Here is an 18155-nt window from a genome sequence, read left to right as displayed (position 1 = left end):
AACGCCCGCGCCGGGGGCCCTCCCGCTTGGCGAACGCGCAGCGGCAGGGCCGACCCCGCGCACCAACAGCGGCGGGAGCGGCGCGACCCCGCGCCCCGTGCCGCCGCCTCAGGGGCCGCGGCCCACAGGGCTCCCGCCCGGCCTTACCCCGCCTGCCGCCGCCCGGCTCCCCGCGCTGCTCCGCGGCCGCCGACGGAGGGACGTCACACGCCACGGCGGGGGGAGGGGAGGGCGGCTGGGCGGGGGGGAGCGCCCCATCCCCCCGCCCTTCCCCCACCCCGCCCTCAGCCCCAACCGCTCCCTCTCCCAGTTCTGGCCTCCCCTGCCGGTCCCCGCTGTGGTCTCAGGCGGTGCGAATACGACGATTAGCAATAATTGTTTTCTAATTGGTGGTGGAGGTAGCGGATGACTCAGACCCTTCGATCCAGTGCTTGGGGCTCCCAAGTGCGACTTCTTGGAGAGATCCCGCTTACAGTTTCTAACGCAGTGTGGTTTGGGTGGGAGGGGCGCAGTTAACCGACGTCCTGGAAGAGCTTGGTGGGGTCCAGGGAGGGGCGGTGGCGCAGGGGCGGGAGGGAAAGGTCGGGCGCCGCACGTCCGGAGAACGGGTTTAAAACGCTTTCCCTCCCTGTTCCCTACTTTACCCTAGACACAGCTTCGTCGTTAAGCTGTAGTTATTTAAATAGGCCCTGGTTGCGTGGTCGAGCAGCATTTTGTTCTGAGAATGTCGGAGAATATGTAGCGTCAAAACATACTATGCGTGAAGCTTTCTTTTCTGCTCTTGTCCATGGCCTGAGGTGATAAACTGTAGGGTGATGTATGGGGACTGACAGGAAAGAATATGCCCGTATCATGTGTTCATGGGTATATTCTTTAAATTACTGTTTTCCAGGTTTTCAAATTAGTGTGAATACACTCAAATTATTACAGGTTTTTTTTTCAATATTAAAATCAGGAATGCGCACATAAGTGTTATCCTCCTGGAGACATTTTGGGAACATTAAACAATGAAAATAAAGTGGTGGCTATTGAAAATAAAAACACATTTAAGTCAATGCTTTCTCTTGTCACAGATATACTTGACCACATAGAAAAGAAAAAAAAAGACAACATAAATTAAGCGTAGGAACTTAAGAAAACGCGTTTAGAACTCCTTGCCCTTCTACACTGTTTCCTTCGAAAGGCTCTACACCTTCCTCTAAGCTGCTGTGCTCACAACCCTCGTTTAATTCACTTCTGAGTTAATTTACGAACAAAAATGACTAAGTTTTGACTATAGCTCCCTGTTTGCTTATATACTTAACATTAAAAAGCCAGTTATCTTAAAAAATCCATAAACTTATAAATGAAAGCACAAAATGTGCCTAAAAAATGGCAACATAGTGCTTATGTTAAAAATGGATTCATTTAATATTCCCAAACTCTTGAATTAAAGTTTTAGTTAATTGTCTCCTTATAATAATTTTTATGAGGGTAATATAGACCTATATCTTAATTACAGAACTTTTATTTTAACCTGAGATAATTCTTGCAGTGGTACAGTCACCACTAACAAAATTCTACTAGTATTCCCAAACCATGGAACTTTAAAGTTAAAATTATCATCAACTGCTGGGAGGAATAAAAATGTTACTAAAAACAGGGTATGAAAACTAGGTTTTTAAATTAAAATAAAACCTGGTTACTATTCTCCAGGAAATAATATTTCAAATACACAGGTGTCCCTCAGTATCCGCAGGGGATTGGTTCCAGGACTCTAATGGATACCAAAATTTGTGGATGCTCAAGTCCCACATACAAGCGGTCTGGAACAGTGTAGCACAGCTGACTCTCCGTATCCCTGGACACCGAGGGCCAACTGAGTAACTATCTACAGATTAGTTACCACATTGTTTATACTTAACATGTGGGAGATGGAAATTAATATTATCATTTTAGATACAGGTATACTTACCAAGCTCTCAAACTTCTAAGTCTCTAGAAGTCTTGAAATGTAACAAATTTAATGTCACTTAAAGAATTTTTTGGAATCTTAGTTTTAAATTATAGAAAACATCACATCTAATTAAATTCTGTTACATACAAATTTAGAACAAATACCTTGAGGTATGTAATTCATGAATTAGGAAGTAGTTTGGTTTTCCAATTTGAACTTTTAATTTAAACCCTGAATGCAAGTCTATACAGAATTTCTTGTTCCTTCTGCACTTGTTTTTATTTAAAACATACTTCATGTTAACTTAACAGATACTACATGAGTCATACTTTCAGTATTAAAAAGTTTCATTTATTAAAAAATGTTAAAAACACAATTCCTTTAGAAAAAAAATTCCCACTTTTTAAAATTCACAATAGGCTTCAGAGCAATGTTTGTCAATGTTTGAACCACCTGGGGTCTTCTTTAAAACTAAATTTTGGGTCCATCCTAGAGATCTACTGAGTTGAAATTTCTGAGGATGGGGTCTAGGAGTGATTTTTTAAAATTCTCTCAAGGCATTGTTTTTATACTAATGTTTGAGAGCCACTCATTCAAAGTAAAAACCAGGATGTGACCTTGAGTGGTTTCACTGAAGATATAAAATGAAGCATACGTTAAACTAATTTAGGAAGTCCAGTCAATCCCATAATGGTCTGTAAGGTAATCTAAGACTGCTGATGTGCTTGACAAAGCGTTAAATACTCTTTTTTCCTGCCTTGAAGTTATCTTTTCCATCATGTACATTAAATGTTGATGGAAACACATATACGGAGTTCCAAGTTCAAGAGCAATGTCAACCCAGTCCCAGATGCATTTCAGTGGGGTTTCCTCATATCCAGCAAACATGGCCGGGTTTCCTAAGAGTCCTCTTGCAACCATGACACCTACAAATTAAAGCACATCACATTTGTCCACACATTAAGAACTCATGGTTATAAGGTCAAACTCAATTAAATAAATTGAGAATATTAAAAAATAAAGTACTATTACAAGGTTTCACAATGTCCTTATATTAATCTAATTCTTATTAAACAATTTATTTTGATACTTTTTCTAAAAACCAGTTAGGTTTAAATGTACTTACAGGACTTTTTTTTCTTATTTTTTAAAGACTTCTACATCACAAAATTAGTCCTTAGGGTTTTTTTAGGGTAAATCTGGACTGTCATAAAATGAGTTTGCTGAAGTTAACTTTATCTGCATTCTCCCATCGCACAACAGGTATCACAGGGCTTGATATGCCAAAGTTTAAGGGGATAATGAAACTGCACAGCAGTCTGGGGTTCCTTTGGCTCCTGTGTCTACTCTTTAAAAAAAAATTAATTAATTGAAATATAGTTGATTTATAATGTGTTAGTTTCTGTGTACAGCGAACTGATTCAGTTATATTCTTTTTCACATTGTTTCCATTATAGTTTATTACAAGATACTGAGAATAGTTTCCTGTGCTATCCAGTAGGACCTGGTTGTTTATCTGTTTTACGTATAGTAATTTGTGTTTGCTAATCCCAAACTCCGAATTTATCCTTCCCATCCTTCCCCTTTGCTAACCCTAAATTTGTTTTCTGTGTTTGTCTATTTCTATTTTGTAAATAAGTTCATGTGAATCATGCTTTAGCGTCTACGTGTAAGTGATACTACAAGATATTTGTCCTATGACCACTCTTGTTTTCATTAATTTTCATTTCTATTCTACATAGTCTATTTTACTAATAGGCTATCTGGAAGATTCTTAACTGGTCACTCACTGCATATGATGGTAGGAGAAAAGTAACTGAATCACTTTTCCTCAATTAAAATAATCTCATTTCTAAATAGAAGAATTAAAATCATTTTAATAAATTGCTTAGCTTAAATTAGTACAACAGGGAAATATGGCTCTGTTTGAAAGAGAAATCATTAAAATCACATTAACATTACTCTCCTACCCCCACTCAAAAATTTTTTTTTTTTTTTTGCTAATTAAAAGACAAAAACTCAAGTACTTATTTCTTACCATCTGTCCCAGTAGTATGCCACACATTTTCTGCTTCTTTTAGGCTTCTGATGTCTCCATTAGCGATTACAGGTATAGACAAACTTCCCTTAATTATTTTAATGGCCTCATAGTGAACTGGCTGATGTCTTTCTTCAACAGTTCTTCCATGGACTGTGATCCAGGAAACTCCTGTTGCTTCAGCCTTTCGACAAAGATCTACAGTTCTTGTAAGGTCATCATGGATCCTATAATTTCAGAATTATATCTATCTTTTCATGGCACACAAAGCTTAATGCTAAAATCAGTAAACTGAAAAAAACAGTATTTCATCTATTATTTAGTTAGCTTTGCTATGTCATATTATCACTGCCTGTCACTGTCAGTAAAGTTTTGTTCAGGAATCAATTTCCATTTAAGACCTTGAATTTAGCTATTTCATGACTGGAAACAATAGGATGACCAATAAGTTTTACCTAGTGCTCCTCTCTTTTGGCTTTGATAACTGAAAAATTCATCAAAGTACTGTCACAGATGAATTGAAAGTTCATATCTTAATATCTGCTGTGCATGCCCCAATCCACAAGTTGGAAAAGTATAATCATGAATCTTAAAATAGATTTTTTAACCTATTACCCCAAAGCTAATTTATAGTTTATTTTCTTTTCATTGTGAAATTTTAGCGCAAATATCATTCCTATTTTCTACTCTTGGCATCAGGAATGTTTCTTAGCATGAATTAGTTAAATAGTACAAGGAAAAAATTATTTCTTTGGGGAGAAGTTTTTTTTTTAATAATAAAGGGATACTTTAATTTTTCTTAAAAAATATGAAGAAGTTGTTTTGGATTATAAATGAAAATTATGGTATATATTCATTTACTAAATGCTTGTTTCAACATTTTTATATCCCAGATGCCTATTTATTGAGAAAGGATATCCCCACACCCCTAGACAAAAGGAATGTTCTTTTATTCCCTAAGTAATGATTATCTTGTCAATAGATTAAAAAATATTGTCTTTACCTTATTTTAATAGATACTGAAAATCTGGGATCTTCCACTTGATGTTTTACTTGTTTCACCATATCTTGAACAAGCTCTGGCCTGTTTATTAAGCAAGCTCCGTAGCCTTCTGCCAGTGCCCACCTGCATAAAGTAAACACAACAATAAATAAATTGTAAATAGCTGGAAGAGAAGATACAATTCTAAAAGCACTGTAACTGTATCTACCTATTTTTCTGCCTAGCAATCTGGAATGGAACCAGATTTTTAAATTCATTGATACAACATTTCGAAGTGTATCAAGATTAGAAAAACATGTTCCCAGGTCAAGAAGTACTTAGGGGAAATAGTTTTCACTGGCAAGTGAGAAAATTAAAGTTCAGTCAACCAAAACAGATTTAAGTATTTATAATTAATTGGAATTACTTCAGGTTTTTTAAATTCCAAATTTGATGTTTATTGTACATAACAAGAGATTTTATTAATCTTAAGAATAGAAACCTATTTTTGGCCTACAGCATTCCAACACCACTAAACAGCTTATTGAACTTCCCTAATGAGTATACAAATATGTCTAATCTGATTTGGATTATACTATACATAAGACCTCAGTTTTATTCTTTGAACACATTTTAAGTTATTGACAGATAATCTAATACCGTACCAGGAAGGTAGGGATATTACCATCAAATTAAGTACATCCTATCCCAGTTACTCAGACTCAACCAAGTAACTACAGTATAGAAAGAAAAGGTAATTATAAGAAGGAATGGAAATTAATTAGGAGAAAGCAAGTGGTGATCTCCCAAATTGTAGAATCATAATGTTTAGAGCAAGTATGTCTGACATAGCAGTAAAAATATGTTTTAGAGATTGCTATAAACATCAGAATCTCACATTACTATGTATGGATGTGTTTCAAGGCAGATCCACACATAAAAACATTTTTAGCAGGGAGGTGAGACAAAAACTTGTCAAGGGTCTATACATTGTTTTAGCCACCAGAAAATACCCTTGTATGTATGTTTATAAATAGTATTTCCTTATTTTTTTCTTCTTATTTAAAGCCCAAGTTTTTTTATCTCTATTTTCCTTACTTTTTAATTTTTGGCAATGGTAGTTTACCATGTTCACATAATTTTTTCTAATCTTTTTGAAAATTCTTCCAACTTCTTTGAGCTTTACCTCTGAGGGCAACCACAGTTAATGTCTATTCCATTCGCATAAGGACAGACTATACGAGCAGCATCAGATAAAATTCTTGCATCATTAGCAGCAAACTGAACAATCAATGGGCAATCACCTGATAAAATGAATAGCTCAACATTAAAATTCACAGAAACACACACACATACACACACACATGAGATATGAAATTCTAACATCTGTACGGGATAAAATAACAATAATTATTTTTAGCCTAAGAAGCATCTGTTCAAACAAGATAGCATTAAGATATTTTAAATTATATGCAATTTACACTTGGTACAAATTCAAACAATATAAAATATGATAAAATGTAAAGTTCAACATTCTTGCCAAGCAGACCCCTTTCCCAAAGGTGGGAATTAGTTTTCTGCATTCCACAACAATTTTATGTATACTTGTAAAATTGAAGTAAATGTGACCATTCTATGAACATTGCTGTGCCTACTGCTTTTTCCCCTGGATGTATCTGGAAGCTGCACTCCGACCTGTTTTCCTCTTTCTAGTGGCATATTCCGGTGTATGGATGGACCATACAGTGTACTTCGAGATTGTTCTTCATTTGTGGCTCTTGGAAACAATGCTGCAATAAGGATACTCCTTTATACATGCTTCTGTGAGTATATTCACAGAGTAAATTTCTAGGAGTAAAACCGCTGGGCAGGTATCTAACATTTTGAAAGATATTAAAATTTTTCTTTCAAGAGTTTACCAATATAGATACACACCAATGTGGGTGACAGTTCCTGTTTCCTTATAACTAATCCTACCCTAAATACACACCCCTCCCCTCACAAATAAAAATAAATAAAAATCAATAACTGCACACCCAACAGCATGTGTTTACTTGTGGGCTCTCTATCCATAGTCTTTGCACATTTCTCTATGTGGAGTTTTTCTTTTAATTGTTCCTTTTTTTCTTCTTTAAGTTTTAAAAATAAAACAAAGAAATTAACTCTGTTCTCTGTCATAAATACAAAAAATCTTATATTTCCCCCAGTTTTTAGTTTGTCTTTATCTTTGCTCTTTCTTACACATAAAAGTTTAAATTTTAATATAGCCAAATGTATCAGAGCTTCCCTAGGTTTTAAAGGACATATTTTTCTCATTTTTGGGTGTTATAAATTCTGAATAGATATATTTCAATTTTTCTGAAGTTTTTTTGAGGACTGCCCTGTATGGGATTCACCGGGTGCTTGCCAAAGTGAAGACCAGTGGGTTCTGGGTATCACTCTTGTTCCACTGATTCAGAATTTCTGTGGCAATCCCGATTTACAGTGTTATTATGGGATAGGAGAATTTGCTTTTTCCTGAGGATGTAGGGTGCTTTCTCTTTTGTAACTCACGGGAGTTAGAGAATTTCAGTTTAACAACTATTTATTGGTCAAACATATTTTCAACACTGTACTAGAAGCTGAGGGTATAAATCAACAAGTAATAGTTCCAACCCTCAGGGAGCCCATAGTACAGTGAGGAGAGACAGGCATATAAAGAGGAAATTATTTGTACAGTAGGATTAAGTACAACAGAAGGCCATGCTTAAGAGAGGGCACATGAATGGAGGGTGATTAATAAAGGTAATAAACAACTTCAGAACATTAAGAAGCATGAGCTGTCCTTTCCCAGAAAGACAGGGATCTGAGGGACAGGCACTGACTGTGAAGTAGAAGAGTGTGAGAGATTAGGGCACGTTTAGGGACGTAAAATAACAGCATTTTTGAAGAATAAAGTCAGTGGGCTATGAAGAGAAATCTAATGACAGATAAAGCTGCAGAACATGTATTCAGAGGCTAGATCATGAAGAACTTCATATATCATCCATGGGTGCTGGAAGTTTACTCTTTAGGTCAGTGGTTCTCAATCTTTAGCAAGATCAGAATCACCTGGAGGGCTTTTTAAACCACAGACTGCCCGACACATACCCACAGTTTCTAATTCAATAGGCCTGGGGTGGAGTCTGGGAATTTCCATTTCTAACAAGTTTTCAGATAATGCTGATGCTACTGGTCTGGGAAATCACACTCTGAGAACCACTGTTTTAGGCAATGAGAGGCTGAAGGAAGATTCTGAGCAGGGAAAAGAAGTGATCACATTTACATTTTAGGAAGGTCACTTTGGGCTGCCTGGATGATAGTCTGAAATGGGTTATGACTGGAGGCAGTGAGATATGAATCTCAGCTAATAGTCCAGGTGAAAGACAGGGCCTTAATTAAAGCTGACACGCTCTGATAGAGTGTCCATAGTTTACAAGGCACTGAGTAAAAACATATTGAAAAACTTATTAAAAATGTATTTAAAAACTAAAAGATTTAAAAATAAAATCTCCAAACTGTGTTGTCTCTGATTAGTCAAGATTGTTTAGATTTTTTGTTTGTTTGTTTTTTTAAGTTTTACAAAGTTAGCAAACTCTAGCTTTCACATACCTCGGTTTGTGGTGAATTCACTGTCTCTGGCTTTTGTGGATTTGACAAAATCCGCAGCAACTATCATTGGTGTATAGCACAGATCACAACTGTATTTTCTGACTAGTGTTCTAAAAGCCAACCTGTGAGCATACAAAACTTTAATTAGGCATTTAAAAAACACCATAATCATGTATACTTCGGAGTTTAATTTAGTTAGTTATTCAATATTTATTAGAGGAAAGTTCTCCTGTAAGTGGATGCAGCAGATGGACTTTCCCCTGTTCCTCCTGCTCAGATAACTAAAACCCTGGCTATCACGTACAAACAAACATAGGGAAGCACTGCAAGGTGGAGAAAAGAGAGCAGTGACCTCGGGCAGGACCTAAAGAATGACAATGGTGAGTTGTCTGGGTTTTCTTTTTGCCTCAAATATCCCCGATTTGAAGCTGCATAAGCTGACAATCTGAAAACACCAGTGCGTGCAGACAAAAACAGCCCCAATAAAAGCCCGCTCTCTCTAACCAAAGGGCGGCCTGGCAAGACAAAAAGGTTTTAGATAAGAATGGCTCTACTCCAGCCCATCACCAGAGAAAAAACTGTGGCCCCCTACTCCACAAGCAAAGGTCGAGTGAGGAGGCTAGACTTCTACCTTTCCAAAGCTGTAACAAGGTTCTCCAGCACCCCTCCACAGTGGTGCTGGAGAAGGCCAGGTAGGGAGCTGAGGCTTTAATCCCTGCTGGCCAGTAAACAAGGAGGGTATTAGTGGAGACCACGTGGGGAGCCAGGAATTCCACGTCTACCCAGCACTAGTGAGGTGCCCTGCTCCCTCCTCTCTGCGAGTAGTATCAGAGAATGCCTGGCACAGAGCCAGGACTTGCATCACTGCCCACCAATTACCAGGACACCCCCTGCATGGGGAGCTGGAACTCTCACCTCAGCTCAGCAGTAATGAGGAGCCCCATGCCCCCAGGGTGTTAAAGGAGACCAAGTGGAAAACCTAGACTTCTACCTCCACCTGAGAGTAATGAGGTGGTGCCTTCTCATCCTTCCCCTGCTGTGGTGGTGTCAGGAAAAGCTAGTTAAAACAGACATTTCAATATTCAGAATCAATCAATGTAATCCACCATATTAACAGGCTAAAGATGAAAAAAAAAAAAACACACGATTGTACCAACCGATGCAGAAAAAGCACTTGACAGAACAATATTCATAATTTAAAAAAAAAAAACTGACTCCCAGAAAAACAGGAATAAGAGGGAACTTTCTTGACTTGATAAGAAGTATCCACAAAAAATTCTACAGTTAACATTACACTTAAAGGTCAAAGACAGAACAATTGTCCCCTGGATCAAGAACAAAGGAAAGATACCTGCTCCCATCACTCTTTACATAGTGCTCAAACTTCTAGTCAGTGCAGTCAGGCATGAAAAAAGAAATGAAAGGCATATGATGGAAAGGAAGAAGTAAAACTGTATCTACTTGCAGATGACATGACTGTCTCCTTAGATACTCCCGAGGAATTTATAAGAGCCTCCTAGTACCAGTGAGTGATTTTATCAAGTTCATAGGATATAAGATCAACACAGAAAAAGCAATTTTACTTCTATAAACGAGCAATGAACAAATGGACACTGAAACTAAACATACAATAACAACTGGTGTGAGCCTTACAAAATAGGTTAAGACTTTGCATGCTAAAAACTATACAACACTGATGAAAGATGCCAAAGATCTACATAAATGACTGTGTTCACGAGGAGACTCAACACAGTAGGGAATTCAATTCTTCCCAAATTGATATACATAAATCAGCATCACTACATAATATGATTCTTATGGAAATTCCAGCAAGATTTTTTTATAGATATAGAAAAGTTCATCCTAAAATTTATTTGGGAAGTCAGAGGAACTAGAATACCTAAAACAACTTTGGAAAAGTGGGATCTTTCAGTCTCCCTAATTTCAAGACTCATTATATAGCTACAGTAATCAAAACCGTGTGATACTGGTGGAGGGACAGATACACAGATCAATGGCTCAGAAAAGAGAATGCAGAAGAACGATACAAACATGCCCAGGTGATTTTTGATAAAGATGCAAAAATAATTCAACAGCTTTTTCAATAAATTGTGCTGGAGTAATTAGACATCTATAGGCAAAAAAATGAACCTCAACGTAAGTGTCACACTTAGACAAAAATTAACTCAAATAACTTAAATGTAAAACATAAACTAGAGGACTTTCAGAAAAAATATAGGGGAAAAAATCTTTAGTATCTAGAGAGCTACACAAAGATTCCTTATTCTCAACAACAAAAGCACAACTTGCAAAGGAAAAACTGTTAAATGGACTTCATTACACAAAAACTGTTGCTCTCCAAAAGATCTTGTTAAGAGTATGAAAAGACAAGCCAAAAGGAAACATATGCATACCACCTACCTGACAAAAGAGTAGTATCTGGAATATAAAGAGAAACTCTCAAAACTTATTAGTAAACAAAACCACAACAACAAAAAATAGGTTTGAAAAATGGGCAAAGGGCTTGAATAGACATTTCTCCAAAGAAGATATACAAATGGCCAATGAGCACATGAAAACATGCTCAACATCACTAGAAAAATACAAATAAATACTACAGTGAGGGGAGGAGGGTATAGCTCAAGTGGTAGAGTGAATGCCTAGCATGTCGGAGGCTGTGAGTTCAATCCCCAGTACCTCCATTAAAAAAAAGATTAAATAAATAAACCTAGTTACCTCCAAACCTTCCCCCTCTAACCACCCCCCCAAAAAACTAAATTAACAAACTGCAATGAGATACTCTACATCCAATAATATGTATAATAAAACAGCAACAACAAAAGCCCCAGAAAATAACAAATGTTGGTAAGAATGCTGAGAAACTGAAACCCTTGTGCACTGCTGGTGGGAGTGTAAAATGGTGTAGCTTCTACAAACAGCAGCATAGCAATTCCTCAAAAATTAAAAATAGAACTGCCCATATGATCTAGCAATTCCACCTCTGGGCATATACCCCAAGGAACTGAGAGCAGGGTCTCAAAGAGATAATGATATTCATGTTTGTAGCAGCATTAGCCAAAGCAACCCCCAGCTGGGTTGAATGTATGAATGCATACACAAAATGTACTATATACACACAATGGAATATTATTCAGCTTTAAAAAGGAATTGCAGAGATTATGCTCAATGAGATAAGCCAGTCTCAAAAAGAAATACTTTGTGATTCCACTTACATTACACACATACCAGGCAAGCGGTACGACCAGCCTAAAATCATGATCCCAAAGCTGGGCATTTGGTGATCCATTTGTGGTGCCATGGTTTTACTTTTTAAAAGTCAGAGCTTAAAAAGGAAATCACGTTAGCTCATTAATCACATAACAATACTTACTTTGAATATCGAACCATGGGGGCGCAGACTTTTACCAGCTGCCCAGAATGCAACATTTCTATTGGATCTTTTTTTCTTTCTTGACATGTTGTGGTTTGTAGGCAGTCACTCTTCATGAGTACAGATTTGTTTCAAATCTGAAAAAGATAATCAGTTTGTATAGAGAAAAGGTACTTTCACTTGATGAATCCCATCACTCTTAGAATTTCAATTGCTAAGAACATATTTTTCAACAGGTTTCCGGGGTCAGGACTCTTTTTAGTTTCTTTTCACAGTATCAAATAGTCTACTACAGAATTCTGCCTCTATAAGTTACAGATAGTTGTCTGCACACTGTGAAATTATGACATTTATATTCTGTACAAATTACATTTGTTCAGGCCAAACACTAACATTTTTGAATTCTATACTTAACACTGTAGTACCATTTTCTGCTCAAATTAATAAATGCTCAGGATGTGGAAAATGAGATTTTCTTCCTTAGAATACATGTCATGATTTTCCATGTTACTTTTTAGTTTTTCTATGTAACTTTGTTTGGCATTGATAAGCCAAGAAATTTGATTTGAATTATTTCACATATAGTACTCTATGTTTGGCACTTTGAAATATCTTGTTTTATCCAGGAAAGTCAAATGGCATTAACAGAACTTTATATAGTTAGCATTTCAAAGATATATTGGTATATTTAATGCTTATTCCTATTCTCAAATCCTATTTTTTTTTATTTGAATCAGGAGGCAAACAAACCTTTAATTATTGAAAAAAATTTAAATGTGGTATTGTTTCATGGAAATTTCAACTGTAACCACATAATTGCATAGTAAATCACTATTATACCCAAAGAGGTACAAGTGATTAAATTAGGTAATTCCAAAGTGTTTTATAGTTGCTCTACTTAAAATCCTATCATTTCATAGTGCTGGCTGCTTTCCATATTCCAATTTTGGCCTTAATAACTTAGAAACAAAGATGGGCCAACTTTAGAAAAGTCTAATTGCTCAACATGCAAGTTTTTATTTGGCTATTCCTCAAAGTACTGATATAACCTAAATATAAACCAAAAACTTCAATTTATTTAGGTGGAATGTACAGCTGAAATAAGACTAACTAGTTTTAATGCACTGTTCATCACTTTATCGCTGTTTATCAGTCTGCCATCACCATCCATCCTGATGCACTCAAGTCAGAAACCTGGGGCTTGTCCTCCATCCTCCATCTCCTAGAAGTATGTCAACTAAGTAGTAGCTTTAATTAAACCTTGAGCACATCTTCACTGCCTCAGTCTCTGTACTCATAACCCCCCCACCGTGATGACTCGGACAATCTTCTCTGAATCCCAGTTGATCTTATTTTTATTCATTTAACAAATATTAAGTTCCTGCTACATGTCAGGAATACAGATAAAAATACACTTTCTGTTTCTCTAAAAATGTATTAGACTTAGACAAACTTACACAACACAATAGCTCTGATATACACACTCAGACACGATTTAAGCATTGTGGAAATAACTGTCTAGAGAAGTGAGGGAAATCAACAATAGAGGAGGGAAAGCTTAAACTGACCCTACCTGGGAGATGGTGAGGCATCCAGTTACAGAGCACAACACACACAAAGCCGAAGAAGCATGAAAATACTTGATGTTTTCAGTGAACCATTAGAAGTATAGCGCTGCTTCAGCTGTAACTAGACTAGAGAGGGTGTGAGAGGACCTAGATAGTAATGGGTCTTGATACCAAGTTAAGAGTTTTTTAGACTTTATACAGTAGGACCTTGGTTTTCCTACTCCATGGATGATTTTTACATATGCACACAGCATGTTAACATGTACATATGGCATACTTCCATGGGTATATATTTTTGTGCAAGTTGTACGTCTCTCCTTGTATACTAGTTGGAACTGAAAAATTTTAGCAGGGAAATGACGTGAGCAGATTTCTGTTTTACAAAGATTCCACTGGAGAGTTTAGGGCTGTTGATAAAATATCAATAAGGAGGCCACAGTAGTAGACCAGGCCATGTGTAATGAGTGTGTGATCTGGGACAGTGGGAGTGAGGACAGAGGAAAGGGAACACATTTAGGAGTTATTTAGAAGTGAAAATAAACCAGCAAGACATTTAGGAGGTGAAAATCACTTGATGACAGCACACGTTAGGTAATGAGAGAGAATTCTAGTATGGTGTGTATACTTTTAGCTTTAGAGACTAGGTGGATGGTAATTCCAATCAATGAGACAGAGAGACAGAAGGAGGAACAGGCTTTGGCAGGGAAACATGGGAAACACACTTGGGCACACTGAACTTGAGGTACTCGGGATTTCCTGGTGGTGATGCCTCATAACTGGTTATATAGATATGGTGCTCAAGAAAAAGCTAGGGATATAGATTGAGAATCTTTAACCTTTAGATAATTTTTTTTTTTGGCGTGGGAGAGGGAGGGAATTAGGCATATTTATTTATCATTATTATTTTTTAATGGAGAAACCGGGGATTAAACCCAGGACCTTGTGCATGCTAAGCATGCACTCTACCACTAAGCTATAGACTCCCCACTAATCTTTAGGTAATATGTTGAAACTAAAAACATGGACAAAGCACTTATGGATGTCATATATTGTAGAAATCCTTAGAAGCACCAACATTTAAATAAAAGAGGAAAAAAAGAATGCAAAGGAGACAGAGATGAACTCTTGAGCTGGGAGGAATGAACTTGAAATGTGAAATTCAAAACCCAAGAGAGAGGATAATTACAAAGGAGGGAGGGGATAAGCATCTTAAATATTACAGAAAAGTTAAGTAAGGTAAAGACTAAAAAGTGTCCAATGGCAACTAGGTCATTAGTGACTTCAGCAAGAATAATTCCATTCTTCTTCATTCTTGTAGACCCTGTACATGGCACAAAGAATGGCTCCCTTAACATGTATTTGCTGAATGAATAAATCAGTAGTTCTCAATCTTGGTTATGTATTAGAATGATCTGGGGAACTTTTAAGAAGCAGGATGCCCAAACCATATGCAGACCAATTACATGCAAATCTCTGGCCTTAAGATTTAGGCATCAGGGGTTGTTAAAAGTTCTCCAGGTGATTTTAATGTGCACCCAAGCTTGGGAATAAATAAACCCACATTCTTCAAAGCACCTGTTACAATTGTTTGTTTAAATGGGCTTCTACCTACCTATCAGCTCCTTTGGGATAAGAGAGGGATTGAGTCATATGTTTGTAAACTCATGCTGCTATATATATAGTAGGGACTCAAAACTCTTCCTTGAAGGAATGACTACTACGCAATTTTTCAAAAAATTTTCAATGTAAAAGCCAACGGGGAAAAAAGCAATTCATAATCCAAAGATAATGCTTATTCATCGTTAATATTCAAAAATTATCAAAACCAAATTTTGTGTATTATAGATAACGAAACAATGTGAGACTGAGCACACTGCCCCTGACAATCTGTGTGACCTCCATTCATAACAATCAATCTTACTCACACCATGACTGATAACAAATTATATTAAGGAAAAAGGGAAAGAAACAAAGTAAGGAGAAGTATAATGCAGTGTACCAAGCCTTTCTTACCTGAGTTGTTAGGAGTATTTAATGCATTTAGACTTATAAAGTACTTCGAACAGCGTTTGGCACAGGTAGGGACTATTCTCACACCTTCTCGAAATACTGTTAGTATAATCAATTGAACCTTTAGCTTTGGCACGGGGGAAAATTGGGTCCCTGTGTACATACTTACTTTACACAAAGGAAAAGATATATTACAGTTTTTCTTATGAGAAAATGCTTAACCTTCTTGCATACGTGTGGTTGACCGGTTAACTTATTAGTATTTATTTTCAGAGAAACAGAGATGAAAAATGCAGATGTAACAGCGGAGAATATAGTAGGAACTAGCTTGATGACTTTACAGCTTCAATACCGTTAGCTGAGATACGGAAAATCCATCAATTTGTAATAAGGAAAAGTCTAGCGTCGCTCTTTGCACGGGTGAAATTAAGAGGCAGGAAAAGCATCAAGACACCGTCTTACGGGAGAGTGGGCAGAGACTGAGTCCCACTTGCCTTTTCCTGGTTCAGTCTTCGTATTTCACCGACTCTAGGCTCTCCTTAATTCTTCCCCCTATTCACCGTTTCCTTTCACAACTTTCCTCCCCAAGCTTTTTTCCCCCCCAAGCTTTTCCTGTCGACCTTTATGCCAGGAATGCGAACCAAGGCGTGTGATAGATAAAGCTGGGTCGTTATTAACACCCGCCAGCTGTGCTCGTGGGATGCAAGCGAAGCTCCCAGAAACCTCGCTCTCTTGCTTCCATCGAGAGGCCCCCGTTCTTAGGTTAAATATTTGCTTCAGAGGTTAGCGCTGTGGCCCCGTTCCGGCGCCCACCTTTTCTTGCGCCTGCGGAATGCCGCCAGCCCCAGGGGTGCGGCGGGAGACGGAGGAAAGCGCCGGCCCCACGGCCTCAGCTCCGGGTGCGCTGGGCCCTCGGCACCAACCTGCTCTGGGTCCCAGCCAGCTCCCAGCCTGTGATGGTCCAGCAGCCACAGCTGAGCGGATTCTCCAGCCCCGCCGGGAGCCAGGGGCAGGGCGGAGCGGCCGGCGCCTGGATTCTACGTCATCACCCGGGCGGGCGCGGGCCGCCGCTGACGCCATCATCCCGGCACCTGCCAACATGGAAGGCGGCGACGGCGGCGTTGCTGGGGCTGGCCGTGGAGCTCCGGGCTGCGGAACGGCTGCAGCGACAGTCCGAGAGCTCCTGCAGGACGGTAAGGAGTCGGGGTCTGGCCGGGCCTTGGAGCAGGGAGGCTGTCTTGCTCCGCACCTGGGCCCGGGTAGTGGACTCATCCCGTCGCTTTGTGGAAACTTTTCCAGTCTCGACGTGACCACTCCCCTCCGCCCGGCCCCCTAGAGTCTGAGTGCTGGCCTCGCCAACCTGTTTCTTCTGGGACCTGCTGTCCCCCTTTTTTCCCGGGTGTCCCGGGGATACCTCATTTCTAGATGCTTCTCAGTTCAGCTCTACCTTCTTCGCTCCTAAGGCTTCGCTGATGTTCTGATAGCCCGCACCTGGTGACCCACGTTGGCAGCCCCCGCCGCTGCCGCAGTTCTTGACCCAACGGTGAAGTGTTTAGTTCCTTGAAAAGTGTAAGACTTAGAACAGATGACAAGCGCTTAATGAAAGCGGGGCTTCATTTTAAAGTAGAGTTGGAAACATCTTCTCTGTTAACAAATTTTTGGACTACACAGGTGGCCCCACTGAAAAGCTCGTTTGCTTGTTTTTCACTAGGCGTTTATCCTCAACCAGACGTGGGGGAGGGTTGGGAACTTTTCACTCAGGCTGGGATTAACCATGTGTGTTGAAAGTAGCAGTCAAGTTTATTGATAGTTTTGGACAGACGTTGCTAGAAATAAGAAGATAAATTAGACACAATACATTTGAGAAGCACATAAAATTGTGTTCATTAAATTAACATGCCCCAAATCTCTTTTCTTTCAGAATAAAGTTTAAATTTGTAAGACCCTTCTCATGTTTTTAATTTTCTTCCTTAATCGCCATCACATTCTACTTTGTATTAAAATAATTTGTATTCTTAATTTTTTTTGCTGCATTGTAAAACTACATTTTATATTCTGCAGTTAATAACAGTACCTTGCATACAGTAGGTGCAGAATAAGTGTTTTTTTAAAAAATTGAACATCACAGAAGCATATGCGCACATTTGTAGACCAAAATAGGTTATAAATGAATTAAATAAAGTTTAAATTATTGTTTCCTGTTTCTACATTTTAATCATTGCCCTTAATTACTTGCCTTCTGATAATGTATATACTTTTGTCAAAACTTGTAATGATGTTTTCTGAACTAGATTGTGTTAGATTCTCTAGGATAGGCTCTCTGGCTAATGCATCTTTATATCTTAATTTAAATTCAGTTTAACCAAGTTTTGAGCTCCTAGTATATGTGCAATTCCCACCTTCAAGTAGCTCACCCGTTTTGGTAGGGGAAATAGTCTTGCAGAGGTATAAGGTAGGCAGTGTAACATAGTGTTGTAAGGGTAGCAGTAGAATTGTGTACAAAGTAAAATATTAATTCAGAAGGGGATGATAACCGGGAGTGGTTAAGGGAGTGTCAAGAAAGCTTTTCTGGGTGGAATTGGTTTTGAAGTGTGAGTAGA

General features: G+C 38.3%; 3 protein-coding genes across 6 annotated transcripts in view; 1 reads left to right on the top strand and 2 right to left on the bottom strand.

The window, feature by feature from the left end:
* Window positions 1–488, bottom strand: part of LOC105093039 (B cell receptor associated protein 29) — a 41404-nt gene extending 40916 nt beyond the window's left edge. The window contains exon 1 of one of the 3 annotated variants that reach the window (XM_010984843.3): window positions 417–488. The gene's annotated coding sequence lies outside the window, so the exon portion shown is untranslated. Of the gene's footprint in view, window positions 1–147; window positions 215–416 lie in introns of those variants that run through there. The other 2 variants (XM_031454691.2, XM_031454694.2) reach the window with 2 other exon arrangements.
* Window positions 489–2265: 1777 nt separating this feature from the next.
* DUS4L (dihydrouridine synthase 4 like) lies at window positions 2266–16586 on the bottom strand. 2 transcript variants are annotated; one of them, XM_031454690.2, is made up of 7 exons: window positions 16479–16586; window positions 11978–12114; window positions 8587–8708; window positions 6143–6260; window positions 4978–5100; window positions 3975–4201; window positions 2266–2862 (listed from the first exon to the last, which is right to left on the bottom strand). In XM_031454690.2, exons 2-7 carry the CDS (start codon window positions 12091–12093, stop codon window positions 2603–2605), a joined length of 966 nt encoding a protein of 321 aa, XP_031310550.1. In that variant the 5' UTR covers window positions 12094–12114; window positions 16479–16586; the 3' UTR covers window positions 2266–2602. The 2 variants fall into 2 exon arrangements, with proteins under 2 accessions (XP_031310550.1, XP_010983144.1); XM_010984842.3 differs by having other exon boundaries at window positions 16369–16570.
* A 32-nt stretch (window positions 16587–16618) lies between these two features.
* The window catches only part of COG5 (component of oligomeric golgi complex 5), a 240196-nt gene continuing 238659 nt past the window's right edge, over window positions 16619–18155 (top strand). The window contains exon 1 of the mRNA XM_031454688.2: window positions 16619–16748. Within this exon, the coding sequence (XP_031310548.2) occupies window positions 16655–16748 (94 nt within the window). The 5' untranslated portion in view covers window positions 16619–16654. The remainder of the gene's footprint in view (window positions 16749–18155) is intronic.

This window comes from Camelus dromedarius, chromosome 7 (genome assembly GCF_036321535.1).
Source record: "Camelus dromedarius isolate mCamDro1 chromosome 7, mCamDro1.pat, whole genome shotgun sequence".
Lineage (NCBI taxonomy): Eukaryota > Metazoa > Chordata > Mammalia > Artiodactyla > Camelidae > Camelus > Camelus dromedarius.
Note: the sequence above shows the minus strand (reverse complement) of the source record. Positions and strands in the feature narration are given on the sequence as shown.